Raw genomic sequence first — 19,578 nt, forward strand, 5'->3', positions numbered from 1 at the left:
TTAAATTATTAGTTCTAGCTTGTTTGATTGTTTCCATCAAACTTCAGTAATTGGCCAGTCAAAAGGGAGATGAATTATATCTTAAGCTTTAATCACCCTTTAAGTACATATCTCTTTGTCATTTTCCATAATAACAATGGACGGATATGGAATAACAGGTCGTTGACTGTGATAACTCCTTGCACAAGCGGGAGGTCGTGAGTTCAAGTTCTATAAGTGTTTCCAATATCGCAATTTGTGAAATAGACCCTAACTCAGTCCAACTTGAACTAATGCCACTCTGCGTGTTCCCCCGAACTGGGCCTCAGCTCAGGACTCAACTGGTTCACAAGGGTTGCGGATAGAATTACGGAACCCCTAATCTAGAAGGGCACAACCAACATGATGAGATACATGCACATCCAATTTTTGAATTAATACAAAGATATTACATAGTGACAACCAACATGATTAGATATGTGGACCGCTGATTTTTGAATTAATACAAACTCATCCTACCATACAAATATATAATATAACTCCCACCACAATACCTTTTCTGTTAATTGGGTTGAAATTAAATTTTCGAATTTTGCAAAACTAAGAGAAAAAGAAACTATTATTCTTGTAAATTAACCAACAACTGTTTGTCAATCATTCAAATTTTTTGCCAGAATATACCAATGTAGGTGATCAGTGACCTTCTCTAAGGTGACAAAATATGGCTACATATGTGTGCGTGTGTATATATATATATATATCGATGCACAAGTTTGTATTTTCGTTCAATTGCAGGCTGGCCTGACAATAATCAACTAATTTGTCTATATATAAAACATTGTACACATATATTTTTGAATTGACAACCACCCAATTCACTGCAACATACACCTGAAGTTTGTTTCCTCCATTTTCCAAAACCTAACTTCAAACCCTAATATATATTTATGTACACAAGAATCACATGCATTGCACCGTAAGTATCTATTGCAATTTGGTTTCATCAAGACAAAATGAACTGACAAAAATATCAAAAATTAACTGGTATCACTATATTAGAAGTGGCAGGCTCATTTTGATATTTATGTAGTAAAGAAGATCCCAATTAATTTATATGGTTATAGCTAGCATGCTATATATATGAAATTATTTTTTACTTTTTTAATTAAATAGTCTTTAATTCTTACTTTAGTTGTTGATCTCCATTGGCAAATTAAATCAAATTAGATATGATTGAATTATAGTTTAAAGGTTTAATCACCCTTTAAGTAAATCTTTCTTTGTAACAAATTCCACAACAACAACCAACATGATTAGATTTGTGGGCCTGTACTAATCTTGAATTAATACAAAACAGATCCCACATTGAAGATATAACCACCACTATTAAGTATTGATCCACCATGAGAGTATTAATTTTTGTTGAAAAAACAAAAGATTGTATTATATTGATAACAAGGTTAGGCATAGATATACCTTTTATCCCCCACTAGAATTATGAGGTTTGAATGGCATTTATATATAGAGTTAATCAATTAGTTGAAGTAACATAAGAATTTAAGTCACTTTTTTTTTTGAATATAGGGGAGGGGGAGGGGGAGGGGGGAGGGGGAGGGGAGACTTAAATTCGAGACTTTTATGAGATATTACACACATGAGGGTCAACTGAGTTACTCGTGGTTCTCAGAATTTAAGTCACTTGATCAACTCATTATCGATCATCATCAAGGGAAATTAAGCTTGAATCATATGGGTTTTCAGATTCACAATTAATAGATAAATTTTTGCTTGAATGACATGGTTCTCAAATTCGCAATTAATATATATTATTGTTCTTCTTCCTATGCTTAAAAAGCGAATTCATTTGGATCAAGAATTTCTACTTCTCTTTTGCTTTCTTTAAGAAGAAGGTTTTTAATAAATTACCAACAAAAAGATTTGCACATAATTAAAGAGCTAAATCACATCAATGTTAAATTAATTAACTTTATCACAATCAAACATCAAATCAATTATACCATATTTCATCACCATCATTCATGAATTGCTTTGATCTATAGCCTAACACCACTGAATCTGAACTCAAATTCAATTATCAAGTTGGATAACGACAAATCGTAATTTCTTCCTTGTCATTCTTGCTCCGGCCGCCCGGAGATTAATCTCAGCCATCAAACCCAAAAAACTATTACTGTAAAACAAAAACACAAATAATTAAGTCAAAAGCATCACAAATATATATACTTACACTGGAAATAAAACATTAAAAAGTAGTTTCTTTAATTAGTTCCCATTTGAATTCGGTGAAGAACATTCACAAACCACTTCAGTCTCCAATTCCCTTCTGTGGAAGTCCCTGTGACAACCACAAGCAGCACAAGTAAGTGCAGAAGTTGTTCCTTCTTCTCCACTTGCCATGAATTCTCTACACCCATCAACAGCGTATCCACCGACACCGGCCGCATGATTCTTTTGGCACTCTCCATATCTCACAGTCCTGATTGTGATTGAGGAGGATGTTGTTGATGCATTTGGCTCTTGTCTTCTCACTACAACTTGACGCTTCCTCATGTTGTAATAATTAACCCAAAATTGATCTTCTTGATCTCCTTGAAAACCCTCCAATGCTATGCCTAAATTCTCAAGCTTTCTTGATGACCCTGAATCAGAAATTGGCATAAAGTAGAGAGAGAGAGAGAGAGAGAGAGAGAGAGAGAGGCAGGCTAGTATTCCAGGTTTGGTTTTGACTGAATTCCAAGCCCTAACCCTAGAGTGTATATTTATAGACTGTAAACGAACTCATTCAATGCTTAATTTCATGTTTTCTAACTTAGACCTTAGTCAATCTATAAATATTGACTCTCGCTTAACCTGAGTATTGACTCTAGTTAGTTAATTAATCCCATGAGCGGAAATATTAGGCTAAGAACCCAACACAGATTCAAAGACAATACTATAATTTTATATTTTTTTATTAACCGAAAATGACAAGATACAAATTTGTCATTTGAACATTCAATAAGGATCTAAACTTGAGTCGTCAAACCCGTACGCTTATAAGTTTTCCATCTGACAACATGGTAAATTGAACAAAAACTCAACGTGTAGCCACAATAATATTATCACTTTGGTTATCTCTTTAATACCTTTAGGATAATGTTATTGTAGTGGATAGTAAAATCGTGACGTGTTTGCAATTCCTATAATCCTATTTTTAATATAGAATTTAATTTGTTAGTTCCAAATTTAGTAATTTCTTATCCACTGATCACTGTAGGTAGTACAATAATTGAAATTTGTGCTACTAATAATCACTAGAATGATCACTGGGAACAAACATCCAACTGGCTTATTAATTACAACTCATTAGAATATTAAAGGAAATGATTCCCTGCAAGAACCCTAAAAATGATAAGAGAGCTTTTGTTTTCAACTAAACATGTGATTGGTTTCAAATAGAATTATAGAATGACCAGCTAAGCTGACATTAATCTTAAACCTAATATATAGTGTGGTCCTAATTTGCTGATGATAAAAGGGAGAGCTCTCGTGGGGCACATTGATACGATCGATGCCAACAACATTTGTCTTCCAATTCACCTAAACACGACTATATATATGTATGATTTTTCAAGCTCGCATATAATATAGCCCATATGAATTTATTCTTCGTGACCATTGTGATTGGTTTTTAAACTCAAAAAATGCGTACTTATGTAAGGTGCTAATATATATCACTCGATTTATTTATGTCAATCCGATATGGGTATTAATCTTGACACACACTTAAATTAGAGGACTTTGACGAGTAGATATTTAATTTGGACTATCATAGACACCAATAAACAATACTAGAGAAATGGAATATTAATTAAATTATTGGTAGATTGATTAATGCTCGAAAAAAAAAAAGAGTCTTGCATCTACATAATATCACTAGCAATTGGACTCGAGATCTCATCGACCATTCATTTGGTAGTGATGTCGATCTATATGGCACTTCATTCCATTTTTGGCTACCAAGTGTGACACATTGTGTATTGTTTAATATGTGCAATATCCATATATATGCAGATAATTGTTTTTGTGCACGTGACAACCTAACTTGCCAAACAATTAGATCCATGGAAAATATCTTAGATATTACAGTAATTAATATCTGCTAACGTATCTGGTAGTAAGTTGCAATACAAAAAAAAAGAAATATAGTTTGGTCTAGTTGTACAAATAATCCTTAAATTATTTAATGAATGTGATGTAAGTTTTTTTTTTTGTTTTTGAAAGGAAAGATTTCATTAGATCAAACCAGGAAAGTATTCTGAAACATACAGGGAATTGATAGAAGCTGGGATTTCTTTCTTAGTAAATACAGGAGCTAATTGAATCAGAAAGACGTCCCAACGAGCAAGGCAAGAGCATCCTGCAAGTTTGTTTTGGTTACGAGAGATATATATGTGCAATATTATGATCCACCAAGTTCAAAAGGGCTTAGGTGTCCTCCAGAACAAAACCATAGGAAGTCAGTGGAACAATATCCCTTTTCAAGGCATCCACAATCTCAGAGGCGTCCCCTTCCAGGTGGGTATGGGAACAAATTATACTGCCAAAGCAAGTTGGATCCCAAACCATATATAGGAAGTCAGTGTATCCTTCTTGCTCCAAAGTCAGGCACTAATGTGGTTGCTCTAAATAACACAATATCACAAGATAAGGAAACTAAATCAATCTAACTAATGTAATTACAATCAAGAGATTTAGTTGACTTTGTGTATGAAAGAGGGATTACCGTATCCCTAAAGTTAAGCTCTAGCATGCCCCCGCAAGCGCAAGGATCTGGGAAGGATACTCAGCTTGGATCGATGGACTTGGAAAGGTGTCTTCGCTAGAGACTTGGTCAGGGAATCAGCAAGTTGGTCGTTAGTGTGAACATGTGAGAAGCGAAGTACCTTCCGAGCAACTTGATCTCAGACAAAGTGAAAGTCAATGGCAATGTGCTTCATCCGAGAGTGAAATATAGGATTAGAGTAAAGATACGTGGCCCCAAGATTATCACAATATAGTTGACTTTGTGTATGAAGGAGGGATTACGGTATCCCTAAAGTTAAGCTCTATCAGGATCCAATGTTACAGATAAATTACTCAACTAGACCAATTATAAGTTAACCAAGAAAATAAAAAAATGTCAATTTTGCGTCCCAGTGTATCCTTCTTGCTCCAAAGTCATGTGTGAAGTTTTGGCTCGTTTTGGAGTTTTTTGTGGGTAGGAGTTTTGGTTTTTTAAACCAGTGGCAAATCCCGATTGATCGGGATCCAGTCCGATCGATCGGGGTGTGAAGGGAAAATTTTTCTATAAATTCGAAATTTTGCAAGGGTTTTCGACTAGACTTGGTTCAACTTTGTTTTGGGGCGCCGTCTTGAGAGAAAAACAGAGAGAGAGAGTGCACTTACAAATGGGAGACACTTAAGAGAGAGTGGTGGGATCCAAGAGATGGTCTTTTGAGGTTCCGATTGCCTTGTGGGTAAGTGAGTTTCTTGTCTTTGTTAGTTTCTGCATTGGTTTTCTTGTTGAGAGAGCTTGTAGGAACAAGATTGCACATAGGGTGGGCTTGTTCTACATGTATTGGGTAGTCTCTCTAGGTTTGTAATCTTCTTCATATAGTGAAATTGGATTCTTTGCTGCCCAAGGACGTAGGCAAATTTGTGCCGAACCTTGTAAAATCGCTTGTCTTGTCTCTTTACTGCTTTGATTCACTTGGATATTGTTGATTGATTCTCTGCATACTTGGGTTGGATTAATTGGTTTAGTCAATCAATTTGTAGGTATTGGTGATTATAGCACAACATCATGTGCTAATGTGGTTGCTCTAAATAACACGTCGGGGATCAATTCTGGGATGCCTAAGTTAGAATCAAGGAATAGGGTTGGTTTGTGTTTATAAATAAAATGTAGCGGCTAGGGTTTTGTTGCTGACAGACCCATATTTTTTACGCATCGGTCAGTAGCCCTAATTACAATACCCCGTCAATTAACACAATAACATGTTTGGATATTTAGAAAACATTAATAATTTTGTGGAAAATAATAATGTTCAAGATCCTGTTTGTTTATTCTGGGAGCAAAACAAACCATCCATACTTAAATAGCTTCAAACGCCCGAGGATTTTCAAATGTATATATATATTTGGAAGAAATATATATGTGTCTGATTTAAAGAACAATTTTCAATTGACTTTACTGAGACAGACAAGAGAGATAGAGGGTTGACTGCACTATGTAGATCTAGCAATTAAGGGACAAATTGAGGGGCTGATCACAACTTTATTGACTAAGATTATATTTACAAGAATATATATATATTATGATGAATGATGAGTGGCCTTTGTTTCTCATCTCACCAACCGAACCCAACTATTGAGGTCCCACATTCGAAAGATCGGCTTTCAGTTGGATTATCCTTGTGTAAAAAGCATCTTAATTAAATTATTTAGCCCCTCTAATTAAATTAAATGCAGAAATTGTCATATATACATTATGATGCGTAATTGACGTGAACCAAGTCACTGATCCCAAATCCATGAGATTGAAATTAATAAAGGAAAGTTTGCGTTGATTGATGCAACATGACTTAACACTACTGCCCATACTGCAGGCCCATTATACAAGTCCAATCATCACTTTCTTAATTTCCTTTATAAAAAAATAAATCTGCATCGATCCACCACATTCATATATATAGGCCTAGTTTGATAAAACTTTTTGAAAATAGTAAATATACTAACAGAAATAATGGTAAAAGAAATGTTAGATAATTTTAGTAGCAGATATGTTACCCAAATGCTGAATAGGTGTTTGGTTGAACTTTTGTTATTAACATTTGGGCTGTGTAACATATTGCGACAAATTATGTGTAGGGGTGTTTTGTATATTAGTTGTATATGTTGTATCCAAACATACAAATTAATTTATAAAATTAATATAATGAATTTAATTAAATTCAAGATAATAATAAATTATAAATAAATAAATAAATTATTAATTTAAATAAATTGAATTTATTTATTTAATGGAGTAGATGTTCCGGCGCAGCTTCCCCTTTCAATACGAACAAGACGGTGATGGAGGTGAGAAACTCGAGTCTCAGAACTTTAGGGCAAGTTAGGATATATTTGGCATATCAATAATTGATTGGGGATAAAATAGGAAAAAAACTAGTTAAAATGTGTGAAATTGTACAATGGCCTAGCATTTTATAACTAATAGAAATGCTCCCAAAAAACCTATTGGAATCTGAACTATGAAATTGTCGTTTGGATGACAAGCAGCATTTATACTAGCAAGTAGTATAAATGCTACCAAAAATTGTCATCCAAACTAGGCGTTATTTTTTATATGTTGAGTGGTGTGCGTTAATATTATTATATTTCTAATTAAGAGGATAAATATATGGAGAATCGATTTTGGGCTTTCAATTTTACTTACCACACTAATTGTTTGTCCGCTATCCAAAATCTTATTTATACCTCCCATGATTTCTGTGGGTAGAGGTGTACAGCCCGGAATCATCAAAGGCCCGTGCTAGGCACCGGCCCAACACCACTTAGCGGGCTGGGTATAGGTTTCCGGCCCGTGACAGGCGATGGGCAGTTCCAGGCCAGGTCCCTCGCTGGCTGGCTCGGCAGGTTAAGGGGAAATACTGATACATATCACTAAAGAAGTTATGGTTATTGGTTATAAGCTTGGTGTTGTACCCAAGTTTTATCCGACTCACCTAGGGTTAAGTCAACTTTTGACTACTGAAAGAAACTTAAAGTTTCATTTTGGTCACCCAAAGATTAAAGGTCTATTTGGTATCATTTTTGTTTCTTGTTTTTTGTTTTAGTTTTCAAAAAATAGAAAATAAAAACAAAAAATATTGTTTTGTTGTATTTTCTGTTTTGGTTTTTATGAAAACCAAAAATAGGTTTTCAAAATTTTTGAAAACAAGAAAAAAAGGTTTCTAAAAGTTTTAGAAACAGAACTAGTTACACTTATATAGATTGCACTTTCTTTAAGATTTCAGATTGTAAATTGCATAGAGATATGAAAACAATGATCAAATATACTTTGGGTTATTATTTTATTTCTTATCTTTTTTTCTTTCTGCTGATGTTTTCAATGGTGAAACACTGCAAAGGCTGCAGTTATAAAAAATATAGTGGTGTGGATATATTCCATTACTATGAAAATAAAAGCATAAACACACATTATTTTTTTTTTCAGTTTTATGTTTTCAGTTTTTGTTTTCAATTTTTGGTTTCAGTTTTAAGTATTCAACTAAACAAGTTTCAATTTTATGTTTTATGTTTTTCTTTTTTATTTTTGTTTTCAAAATTTTTGGAAGTGATACCAAACACAACCTAAACGTTTCAAGTTGGTTATTCAAAGATTTTTTTTGATACACTTTAACGACTCGGTCAGATTTTGAGGATTCCGAACAATAACTAGCTTATGTGGCATTTAAAAAAATAAAATAAATCATTTAAGACCATCAGACAATTGAAGCTGCGACGACGGAGAACTGGAAGGGCAATGCGCGATAGTAAGAGACCTAACCTAAACACAGAGAGTTCATCATATTTTTTTATTAAGTTAAATATGAACCATCAGATATAAATCTTAAGATCTAACGGTCTTAAAAATGAACAGGTTATGAGGTGTCATACAATATATATATATATATATTAATTTATTATTTTTTATTTTGACATTTGGCAACCACATAACCAAAATGCAGTTGTTTTTAGTGGTCAACGCAACACGTTAGCGTGTTAACTGACCGAAATACCTATAATCTGTCCGAGTGGCCAAATTGTATCAAAAAAATCTTTGAGTAACTAATTTGGAACGTTTGATCTTTGAGTGACCAAAATGAAACTTTGAGTATCTTTCAGTGACCAAAAGTTGACTTAACCTGGCCGACCTATATAATTTCTTCATAATATAACGGGCCGGCCCGGAAGAATGAACATGTCCATTATATGGACTGGCTTAGCTCGGGCTCTGCAATCATAAGTTAATAAAGCCACGCAAATTGCAATATGTGTGCGCTATATACAGACACACACACATGTTTCAAGTAAATGCAACATGAAGTAGCAGATCAACCATGAACCGGCGGGGGATGAAATCTTTGAGCTAAAAAAACCCAGATTACCACTACATTAGCACATTACGACTTATGAAGATATTAGTGTACGTTTCGTTTTGGAAGAAATTAACATGGATTAATCATATGATTACTTAACAAAAACAAAATCCAATAGAGCCCGCCCAACCCAAGCGATTATTATACTACGCATGATAGAATTGGAAGTCAAGATTGTGTTGTTGTCTCGGACAATGTATTCTAGCATATCTGCATATGACAGCTTCCAATTCAGACCTAAATGTATACATGAAAGAAAGAGGTACGTCTGTCTTTGCACTAACTGATCCATGTCTGTGATGTGGCTTGTTAATTATGTGAGTTGTGAGCTGGGATCTTGACTTCTGTGCTCTCTACGGTAGGTTTAAGTTCACTTGAATCCGACCATCTTTCCACGACCAATTGATCACTATCATCAGATGTAATATCAGGACAGGTGGCAAGCATTTAATACTCTAACACAGTGTACATGTTAATTTAGATATTGATTTTGGATATATATATATATATAGGGACCTATTATGTAATGGAATCCATGAGGGGAGTGCATACGGTGGTTGAGGTTCCATGCCTTACTAGTATGGAAAATATGGTATTAGGTACTTGCATGGCCAGTATCGAACACAACTCCTACGATTCTTGTGAATCCCAATATGAGATAAAAGTGTATCTTACGCGGGTGAAAGGACTCACATGTGCATTAAAGGCCAATTTGTAGTTCATTTTCATGGACTTTAATTCACATGTGCTAAAGTTGCAATAGTCAAATAGAATCATGTGCTAAAGTTGAATATATATAGATGAAATCTCACGTAAGGTTTTAATATAAGGGTGTAAAATAAGGATCTATGTTTACACCATTGATTTGAAACATGTGGGACCCAATACAGTGGACCCCACTTGTCATCTCATTCATCCACACCATTAAAACGTAACCCTTATTTTACACCCTTACATTAGACTCTTATGTGAGAATTCCTCTATATATATATATAAACATATATATATATATTCAGTAAAGACGTCTTTGTTGGATTTTATTTGAGTATCTCACTTTTAAATCTCTAGATTTGACCAAATGATTGAGATTAAAATTGATTTAGAATTTAGATTTTAGGGTTTGAGATTGAAATTGATTTAAGATTCAAAATTTCAAGTTTAGATTTTAGTGTTTGAGATTTAAGATTTCGGATGTAGAGTTTAAGGTTCAAGGTTTAAGGGTTTAGGAAATTTTTATGCATTCGGATTTATTATCAAAATATAAGTTTCTATGTTGTTACCCTTAGTTAAAAAAAATATTTAGGGTTTTAGGAGTATTATTGAGGGTTTTAGGAGTATGAAACGTATATGAAAAACGTAAAGTTTGGGTTTTTAACCTTCTATTTTTTTTTTGTTGTTGTTACTACTTACAAAATTTCAATAATATTATAGACAATATTAAAATTATCGTGGACAATATTAATTAATCACAAGCACTGGTCTCACCTTTCCAGGTGCAGAAATTAATGCTCATTAAATTTAAATAAACTTTCGATTGATCAAGCCCACATTTTTTTCTTCTCTTTTTCACCTCCAAAAGTTCACAAGAAAAGTAGAGTAAAAACTTTGAACTCTTCATCACTCCGAATAAATAAAATCTCATGTCCTTTGTGCTCTACCACTAAATAGCTCGTGGTGCTAATCAATTTAAAAATAATATCAATCTCAATAAAGTGGTGTAAATAATTTATTGATCTCCATCAAATATATATTAATTAATGTGATCTCTCATGTTAACACTTCCATTCTAGAGCTATTGATTAATCATAAACATCTCATCAATGAAGCCACTAAAATAATTAATTAGCGTAATGTTCATCATCTAATCTCCCAAGAATCCCTAATAACCCCAAAAAAAACAGAAAACCCTTCAAAAAAGATTAACATGCTCATCTAATTTAATATCACTGAAGCAATCTTTTCCTTGTGAAGCAGCTCCTTCATCAAAAAGCCACTTCTCTAGCAATGAAAGTGGTTCTTGTGGCTTGCTTTCATCTTGGGAAATACTGGCCTCATCAGGAGAAAAAGACTGAGAAAGATCAGAATTTGATGAGTCAAAAGACTCAAACCCGAAAAGTGAATCCAAAGCCTCTGATAATTCCATGTCATTCTTCTCCTCCTTAGTAGACTCCATATTGGGCTTCTTGTTGTTGTGTGAATGCTGATCATCAGTGACAACTGATTTTGGTGAATCTCCCATCCAGCCTTGAAGCAACTTTGCTATGTTTTCAGTGCTTGAAATATATGTTGAAGCTTGATATTGTCCTGGTTGTTTCAGTTCAGGTGACAAGGCCTCACAGAGAGCTTGCTTTGCCATTTGAATATCAGTCTGGAGCCTCCTCTCCCATTGTCCTCTACAAACCAAATCTGGGTTTGTTGATTGTCCTTCTTGGATCTTCTTGAGCTTCTTCTTCAAATGGGTGTTCCAGTAATTTTTAATGTCATTGTCTGTTCTCTGTGGAAGGTATGATGCTATTGCAGCCCATCTGTAATACAAATTTCTATTAATTAACTAAAAATGTACAGTAATATTAATTGAATCTCATTTTGGTTGGAGAAAGATTGGATTTTGTACCTGTTACCTAAAAGGGCTTGGAGATGGATTATCATTCTCTCTTCATGTTCTGTGAAATTCCCTCTTTTGATTCCTGGCCTTAGGTAATTAGTCCATCTAAGCCTGCAACTCTTGCTGCATCTTAGCAACCCTGCAAAACCCAAAAGATTTAATAAAATGGATCAAAGAAAAACAAAACCCATAAAAGCAAAGTGAGTAGTTTAATTAGTTACCTGTGTTAGTGGGTACAGCTCTCCAATTGCCTGGACCATGTTGTTGAATATAAGAAACCAAAATGATATCTTCTTCAGGGGTCCAAGGCCCTTTTTTCACACCAATCTTGTCACAACAAGGAGGTCTACCCATTTCTTTCTTTTTTCCTTCTTTCCTTCAAAATCTCAACAGATAGGGATAGAGTCGTCTTCTCTGCTTTTCTTTTATGTTTTCAGACTTGGAAAAAAGAAGGCATGGATACAGAGGCAGGGGTCAGTGGGTCTTCATATATAGAAAAAGTAGAGAGAGAGAGAGAGAGAGAGGACATTGACCCTGTTGAGGATTGATAGTGAAGAGAGTCAAAAGATGACAGCCAGAGCAATTCGCTGATAAAGACGAAAACTGGAAAACCCAAAGTCAGCTCAGCTGGAGCTGTCAATACTCTCAAAACCGCGTCCCATTCAATGTGGGCTGCACCGTAAAAAAAAAACACACAGCACTATCAAGTCTCTCTAGATTTAATGCTGCCATGAATAATGTGTTCTTTCAGCTAAACTTGGTGAAAAAAGTAAAAAAAGGCAAACTGGTCCTTTTGACTTCTATGGGTCTCAAAGAATTTATGACTAGTTAAATGATGGTGAACATTAGTGTTATTGTGATTAATTAATGTACTCCCATTTTCTCAAAGCTCAAGTGATTATGGTTAATTATAGTGTGATTCAAATTTGACTGGCTATTTATGTTAAACACATGATGTAATTATAAGTGTGTTGAAGAAAGTAGATGGATACACCCATGGCGTTGAATGGGGGCGGCACACACATATATTAGAAATGCACGCCACATGCAAATCCGATTCTCGATAATATATCGGGTTCGCACAACATCTAAGAAATATTCCTTTTTTTATCAGGTATTTTAGGAAAATGTTAATCTTCCATAAATATTTTGATCCATAAAACTCCATAATCTACCTGACTGTACACATCAGATGCCAGGTAGATATTTTGTCAGACAAAAGCTTAGCAGCTTCTTTTACACCCGCTTCTTTTATGAGACGTGTACACTTTCTTTCTCATGATCTCTCTCACGTGTTTGAAAATATCAACTTTTATTTACTTTTTCTATCATAATTATTTTTATGTCAGATTTATTTTTCTCTCTCATACTTTTCTTCAATTCAAATTTATTTTTCTCTCTCTTCTACTAACTTATAATCTGTAACCTAAATGTACATTTTTCTCTCTCCTCAATGACAGCCAATGTGCAATTACGTATTGAAATGATGTCATTATTCACTTATTTTGTGATTAAAAGTTATCATTGTAATTACGTATTTAAATAATATAATTATTTACTTCGAATAGAGATTTGAACGTTTAGAGAAAAAGTTACACATATATTGTCAAGTGCATCAAAAGAGAAAACAAATTGGATTCACATTGATATTTGTATGTTTTGAACTCAATCTTTTTGATGATTCCATAGATTGTTATATAATTTTAAGAAAATAATTTTTAATTACGACGTTAGAGCAATATATTGTGAACTATGTCAGTATGATCACAATAGTGTAATTGAAAATATCAATGTATAATTATGCATTGGAATAATGTCATTATTCACTTTGTTTTGTTTTTGAAAATTTGACACTCTCTTCCCTTGCTTTAAAAGGTCTCACCTTTATAGATCTTCAAGACTACCACCAACCTCCACTAGTGTTTCTCCATGGCTTCCTCATCACTATCTAACAGTAGTGTCGTCGTCTTCCTCGGCACAAGATCTATGGCATCGTCTACAGAAGATGAAGAGAGAGAGAGAGAGGTTGCACGTGAAGAGTGGTTGGAGAGAGAAAGGTTGCAGTTGGAGATTGGTTGAGAGAGAGAAGGGAAAGAGGGAGAGAAGTTAGAGAGACCTGAGAGAAGTGAGAGAAATATATATCTCTTTTTTGATTTTTAGGGATTCTTTTGTATTGAGTTTTGTTCCACCGCCTAATTTTTGTTTGAAATTTTTTTGATTTTGAATTTGCTATGTCATGTGGCTTATGTGGCATGTCATTTGTATTATAGATGTTTAGGGATATTTGGCTATGTACATTTATCACTACTGTGTATTTTATTGGTTGATGGAGATCAATTGGATTTTTGTGGAGGATAGGAAGTAGAGTAGGACACTAGAGCACGCATAAGGAAAGGAGGAATGTATCATATGCTGGACTCTTAAATTAGAATGGGCTTGGGCCCCAAATTTATCATCCTTAAATAATGAATGAAAATGATGGGTTAGGACTTAGGAGGTTGAAATGGTCCGGCTCTTGCTAATAACCCCACCGCCAATTAAATGGGCTCTATGGGGCCCATTTGAGTTTCCATTCGAGAGACGCAACAGACAGATTGTGCTCTATGGGGCACAATGATTGCCTTCTCATACTACATATTTCATTACCTTGAAGATCTGAAATTTATTTTTTTTAATTTTTGTAAATCCATTAGGAGATTCTCAATCAGCGACCTAGCCACGTGTAAACAAGGAGACACGTGTCCACAATAAATTTCTATGGGCCCCCATACACTTCCTAAAGTCCGACATTTTAGTTGTCTCAAAAACGAGAGTGAGAGGGCCCACCAAGCCCATTAAAGAAAGAACAGTTTGAAAATTTGGAGGGGGCCATGTGCCAGTCTTTCTCCTCCATGTGTAGCTACTTAATGCCTTTCACCTACCAAATGGGCCTTAATTCTGTGTGAAGCTATTGGAGTCCCATTAATTCATAAAGAGAGCCGTCCTTACTCCTTCTGTGGGCCTGGGCTCTCTTTCATTTTGGACCCGACAAGTTTCATAGATCTACCCTGGACACGTTTCACCTATCACATTTTCTCAATCTTAGATATTTTTGGGGTCCCTGTTAAATGTTAATGAAGAAAACATAGATGCCACGTATGGGTATGGGTAATCATAATTGGTGGCATTTGTGTGTTTTTTTTAAAAAATAGTACTTTAGTAATTAAAATTAATTGGGCCTATCTGATCTTAACAGTAAGCCCAGGAACTTGTTCTCCTTCATTCTACCTGGGCCCAATCCAAAATTCGCTTGGAACCCAGATTCGGTTGTCTCATTTGGCCCAATATAAACGGCATATACCTGTCTGGGCCTAAATATATTTTTTTAGGCATTGTTGCTGGTCTCTTATTGTCCGCACACTTGGACTGGTTCTTAATTTTAAAGTTGAAGCCCAAATGGTCCATCATAGCTCTTCTCGAAAATTCCCAAATTAGGCTCCACTTTGTAGTCGACTGATAGTGAAAGTTGGGTTTCTTTTTTTGGTTTGAAACGATCAAAGTTGTAGTTTTAATTTACATTACTCGCTCGAGGATCTCTGTTAGAAATGCAAACCCAAACAACTAACTATATTATATTATTGATTCTCGTGGATATATCGGACTCGCATGAGTTGCCTACTTCATTGTTTAAAGATAGACTTGTCCTTCTGAATATAGAAGAACTAGTTGCATGCCCGCGCTTCGCGCGGCACATATTTTGATAGAAAAATAGAGATGTGTAAAAATTTTTCAATACTTTGTTAACATGAAGAGCAGTAGAGTAGAGTTTTAATTGTAGAAAATAGAGACGTTTGTGAGATGAAGATGAAGATAAAATATGTACAATACCTTTTTTTTAGTTTGCTAAGAAAAAAAATTTCTAATAGGGTGTAAGAAATTTGATTCATAAGAAATAAGTATGTTAAGAATTTATCAATTTTTATTTGTGTCGTCAGTGTCTACAAAGTGTTATAGGTCACCAAAGCATGTTTATGAGAAAATATTATATGGTTGATACAACATTCTCTATAAAGTGGCATTCAATATCGAGAAATACAATGTAGCATAAGTAATATTTTTGAAATTATATTTTTAGAATAAGATTCTTAATATTTTTAGAATAAGATTTTTGAATTTATATTTTTGAAATGTTATGTATGACTGGTAGATTTATGCCTATAATCACTTTGACCTTCAACAACTCACTGAATTCTATCATGCTTTCCTGTCACCACTTACATGTTTCAATACCAAATGGGCTGAATTTATTTACACATTATAACAATATAGCGTGAGAAAAACCTCTCATGTTGTGTATATTGCAATCCAAACAGACTACTAAACCTGACCAAACTCTAAACATGCACAATACATCAATTAAATACTACAAAAACACACAAAATACATCAAAAACATATAAAATGATAAAAACACACAAAAATAATGATAAAAACACACAAAAATTCTCACAAAATGATGATAATTAATGCCAAAAACATACAAAATGTTTTCAAACTAAATACTACAAAGGAATTTCATTAATTGAGTAATATCAAAAGACTCTCATAATTAATAATACGTGACCTTAGTGAAGCTGAAACAACATCAAACCACTTCCATGAAACATTAAATCCCCATTATGGGTCTTAAAGTTTTTCAATATATTTTAATTTTTTCTTTTATCCTTTACATTTTTGTTTTTTTAAAAATTAATTCTCATCACTCAAGTTGTCAATCATTCCTTTTTATCAAGTTTAATTAGAATGTGTAAGCTTTTTTGTAGAGGCGTCCACGTGGCACCAAGAATTAAGGAGAAACCTTATGGATCCTCAGTTATATATATATAAATTGATACTCACATTTTTCCAATGTGGGATCTTTAACATTGTCCCGCATTTGTAGTCAAGGTTATGCCAAATCCAATGAACGAAATAGAGGTCATATTCAATTGTATTGAATTACTCCAATACCTAATTTGTATCTTGTACAAGAATATATCTAGACTAGAAGAGAGGACACGACTAGACCAAGTTGGGCTTGTTTTAAGGGTCAAAAAAGGTGGGTCAGGCAGGTCCAAGTCGTCCACCACTGAAATATATGTCATGATAAAGTGTGCAGGAAGAGCTTTGGAGTCTTCAAGGGAACAAATTGAAGGAGGACTCTAAAGAATTTTCCAATTCCTCCTCAGTTTCCCCGAGAAATTTGTACTACATACCTTTGGGACCCAGTACCCCGTTTAGTCCACACGCTTTTAATGGTACGGCCACTTATGTTCCAAGTTGGGTCACACTATTTTTATGACCAATCAATTAATATATTTTTCGCTTTGCTTTTGTTTCTCATCAACCTAGTAATTAAGCCTTAACCTAAGTTGCTAAACTCATGAAAAGGCGTAGTTAATTGTTTAAATGTGGACTTGTCCTTATAAAGAATGAAAATTCTCACACTTAAGGGTTAAGTTATGTCAGACTCAATAAATGGAATAGAGATCATGTCTAATTAAATCGAATTATTTAGATATTATGTTAGAAATTACACCCCAAACAACTAATTATATTATCTTTTTTGGGGTTCCGATCCCTATGAATACTTCGGATTACCCTCATTGGTTTGTTCCCTATGAATCTAGCAATTGAGCCTTAGCTCAAGTCACTAAACTTATGAAAAATAGACTTATTCTTATAAAGAAGGAAGAATCCTCACATCTTTCTAATGGGGGATATTTAACAAGGGTCGGTTTCGATATCAATGTTATTAATAATTTGATGATTAGTTTTACAAATATACAACCCTCAATAGCCCACGTAAGCATTCAGTTTTGTTGTTAAACCAAACGAGACGCATGCTTTTGTTTGAAATAATTTAGTTCCATGTTATCTTCAAAGTATTTTGTCGCAAGTAGGAGCCACGTCACCCGCGTTTTCGGGCGTGAAAAGATCAGCACAATTTTTTTAAAATTCAATCTCATAATAAATACTACTCTTTTTTTTTTTTTTTGTATGTGTTCATACTTCATAATACAATTCCTTCATAGAGACTTCTCTCTATATGTATAGAAATTTTCTTATGCGTCACCTCAATTTCACCATTTATTTGAAACATATGAGACCCAAAATAGTGGGTCCAATTTATTATTTCACTTTTGAAAACACTTAAAAAGTCAAGTGCGTAAGTTATTAAGTTACAGACATATGTATAACATAATTTCTATATATATATATATATATATAACCTCTCTTATTAACATAAATCTTTGGTGGGTTCCCCAATCAATCTGTCTGAAAATGACTAGTTTTGCTAAACAAAACAGACAGTGAACCGAACAAACACACCGCCGTGAACATTCAAATTAGGTCAACAACAATATCATTCTCTTTGCTGGCCAATATATATATGTATGTATTTATATGTCAAGAGCTGTGTATTTTGAGTCATATATATACACTGAATGAATGCCATTGGGAGGGAGGGCATGCATATAACTATGAACAAAATGTCAATTTGTGATTGATTATCATGCAATAACTAAGAAGTGGTAAAAGCATCATTCAAGTGTCCTTAATTAATTACTAGGTGGTGTCCAAGTAATAACATGCTGCAAATAGTTGGGTTTTTGTTTTTTTTCCTTCATATTTTTTGTGTCACTCAAGTTGGTAAAAAGGGTATGAATGGTTTTACTAGTATGAACAAATAATTTAGGTATTAGCATTTAAATGCTCTAGATCTCTTTTGATTATCTTGGTTGGGATAATGTCCTAAATTAGGGATCATGGTTTCTTATAGTACTTTTCTTTCCTTACAATCTTATAAATTTTCAAGCACACACATAGATATATATATAAATATGTATAGTTTGTATATAATAATAAGATATTCCTATAATGTCCACTTAGTTGATACAAGGATTCAAGTTCCAACCACTTGAATGATAGATTAGTGGTGAATCTACCATATGAATTCGGAAGGTTATGAATACGATTGTCACTAGAAACAACAATCTTTGTAGCCATGCCCTGCGTTTCGATGCATCTTACCATGTCATTATGTGAGAAACTTTTGTGTGTCGTGTTTAATGGCCAAAGTTTATCAAATGTCCAATGTACAAACTTTTATGATGTCATTATTGGTTAAAAAAAAATAATTAAAGTTGTGCAATATACTGGCGTAGATACTTTATATCCGAGAATGGGAGATAGCGTGTGTGTGACCTGTGTTTTCTTTAAAAAAAAAAAAAAGTACTTTATATCCAACTAATCAATTTCCAATTGGACAAAGAAAATCCGGATTCAAAAGATTGCCTTTTCATGATTTTAAAATTTGTTTATATTTTAAAAAGGGGAAAGAAACTAGGTAGATCAAAGCATAACAAAGGTTGATCATGCTTCCCTTTTTATATTATACCAATTTCAATACATACATAAATGGATTATTTCAAAATTTGACTATTCAATTAATCTATTGATTCATGGCCTTATATGAACAACATGGAAAAAGTAGTTGAAGAATCACACAAAACTCTGTTATTAAAAGATCTCACAAAAATCAGTCCCATTACATAGAGAATGGAAATATAGCTCATTGAGTTAATATTATTTTAGCTATTATTTGTTACTTAACAATTTTCATCAAAGTTTCCAAATTTATGTTATATAATAAGCCCCTAATAAGGCAAATAAAAAACCCATAATAATTAGGGTTTAACACACACGTTTGGGGCATTTGAAACTTGAACCTACGTTTCAAAGGTAGCTTCCTTTCCTTCCTTCCTTAGGTATGTCAATATCTTTCAAC

General features: G+C 33.8%; 2 protein-coding genes across 2 annotated transcripts; both read right to left on the minus strand.

Annotated features, from left to right (window-relative positions):
• Positions 1-1,927: 1,927 nt before the first annotated feature.
• Positions 1,928-2,702, minus strand: LOC119996111 (mini zinc finger protein 2-like). Its single transcript, XM_038842634.1, has 2 exons — positions 2,302-2,702; positions 1,928-2,170 (listed from the first exon to the last, which is right to left on the minus strand). Exons 1-2 carry the CDS (start codon positions 2,656-2,658, stop codon positions 2,168-2,170), a joined length of 360 nt encoding a protein of 119 aa, XP_038698562.1. The 5' UTR covers positions 2,659-2,702; the 3' UTR covers positions 1,928-2,167.
• An 8,166-nt stretch (positions 2,703-10,868) lies between these two features.
• Positions 10,869-12,283, minus strand: LOC119996110 (myb-related protein 306-like). Its single transcript, XM_038842633.1, has 3 exons — positions 11,991-12,283; positions 11,779-11,908; positions 10,869-11,689 (listed from the first exon to the last, which is right to left on the minus strand). The coding sequence occupies exons 1-3, from the start codon at positions 12,121-12,123 to the stop codon at positions 11,074-11,076; spliced, it is 879 nt and encodes a 292-aa protein (XP_038698561.1). The 5' UTR covers positions 12,124-12,283; the 3' UTR covers positions 10,869-11,073.
• Positions 12,284-19,578: the final 7,295 nt, after the last annotated feature.

This window comes from Tripterygium wilfordii, chromosome 4 (assembly GCF_013401445.1).
Source record: "Tripterygium wilfordii isolate XIE 37 chromosome 4, ASM1340144v1, whole genome shotgun sequence".
Lineage (NCBI taxonomy): Eukaryota > Viridiplantae > Streptophyta > Magnoliopsida > Celastrales > Celastraceae > Tripterygium > Tripterygium wilfordii.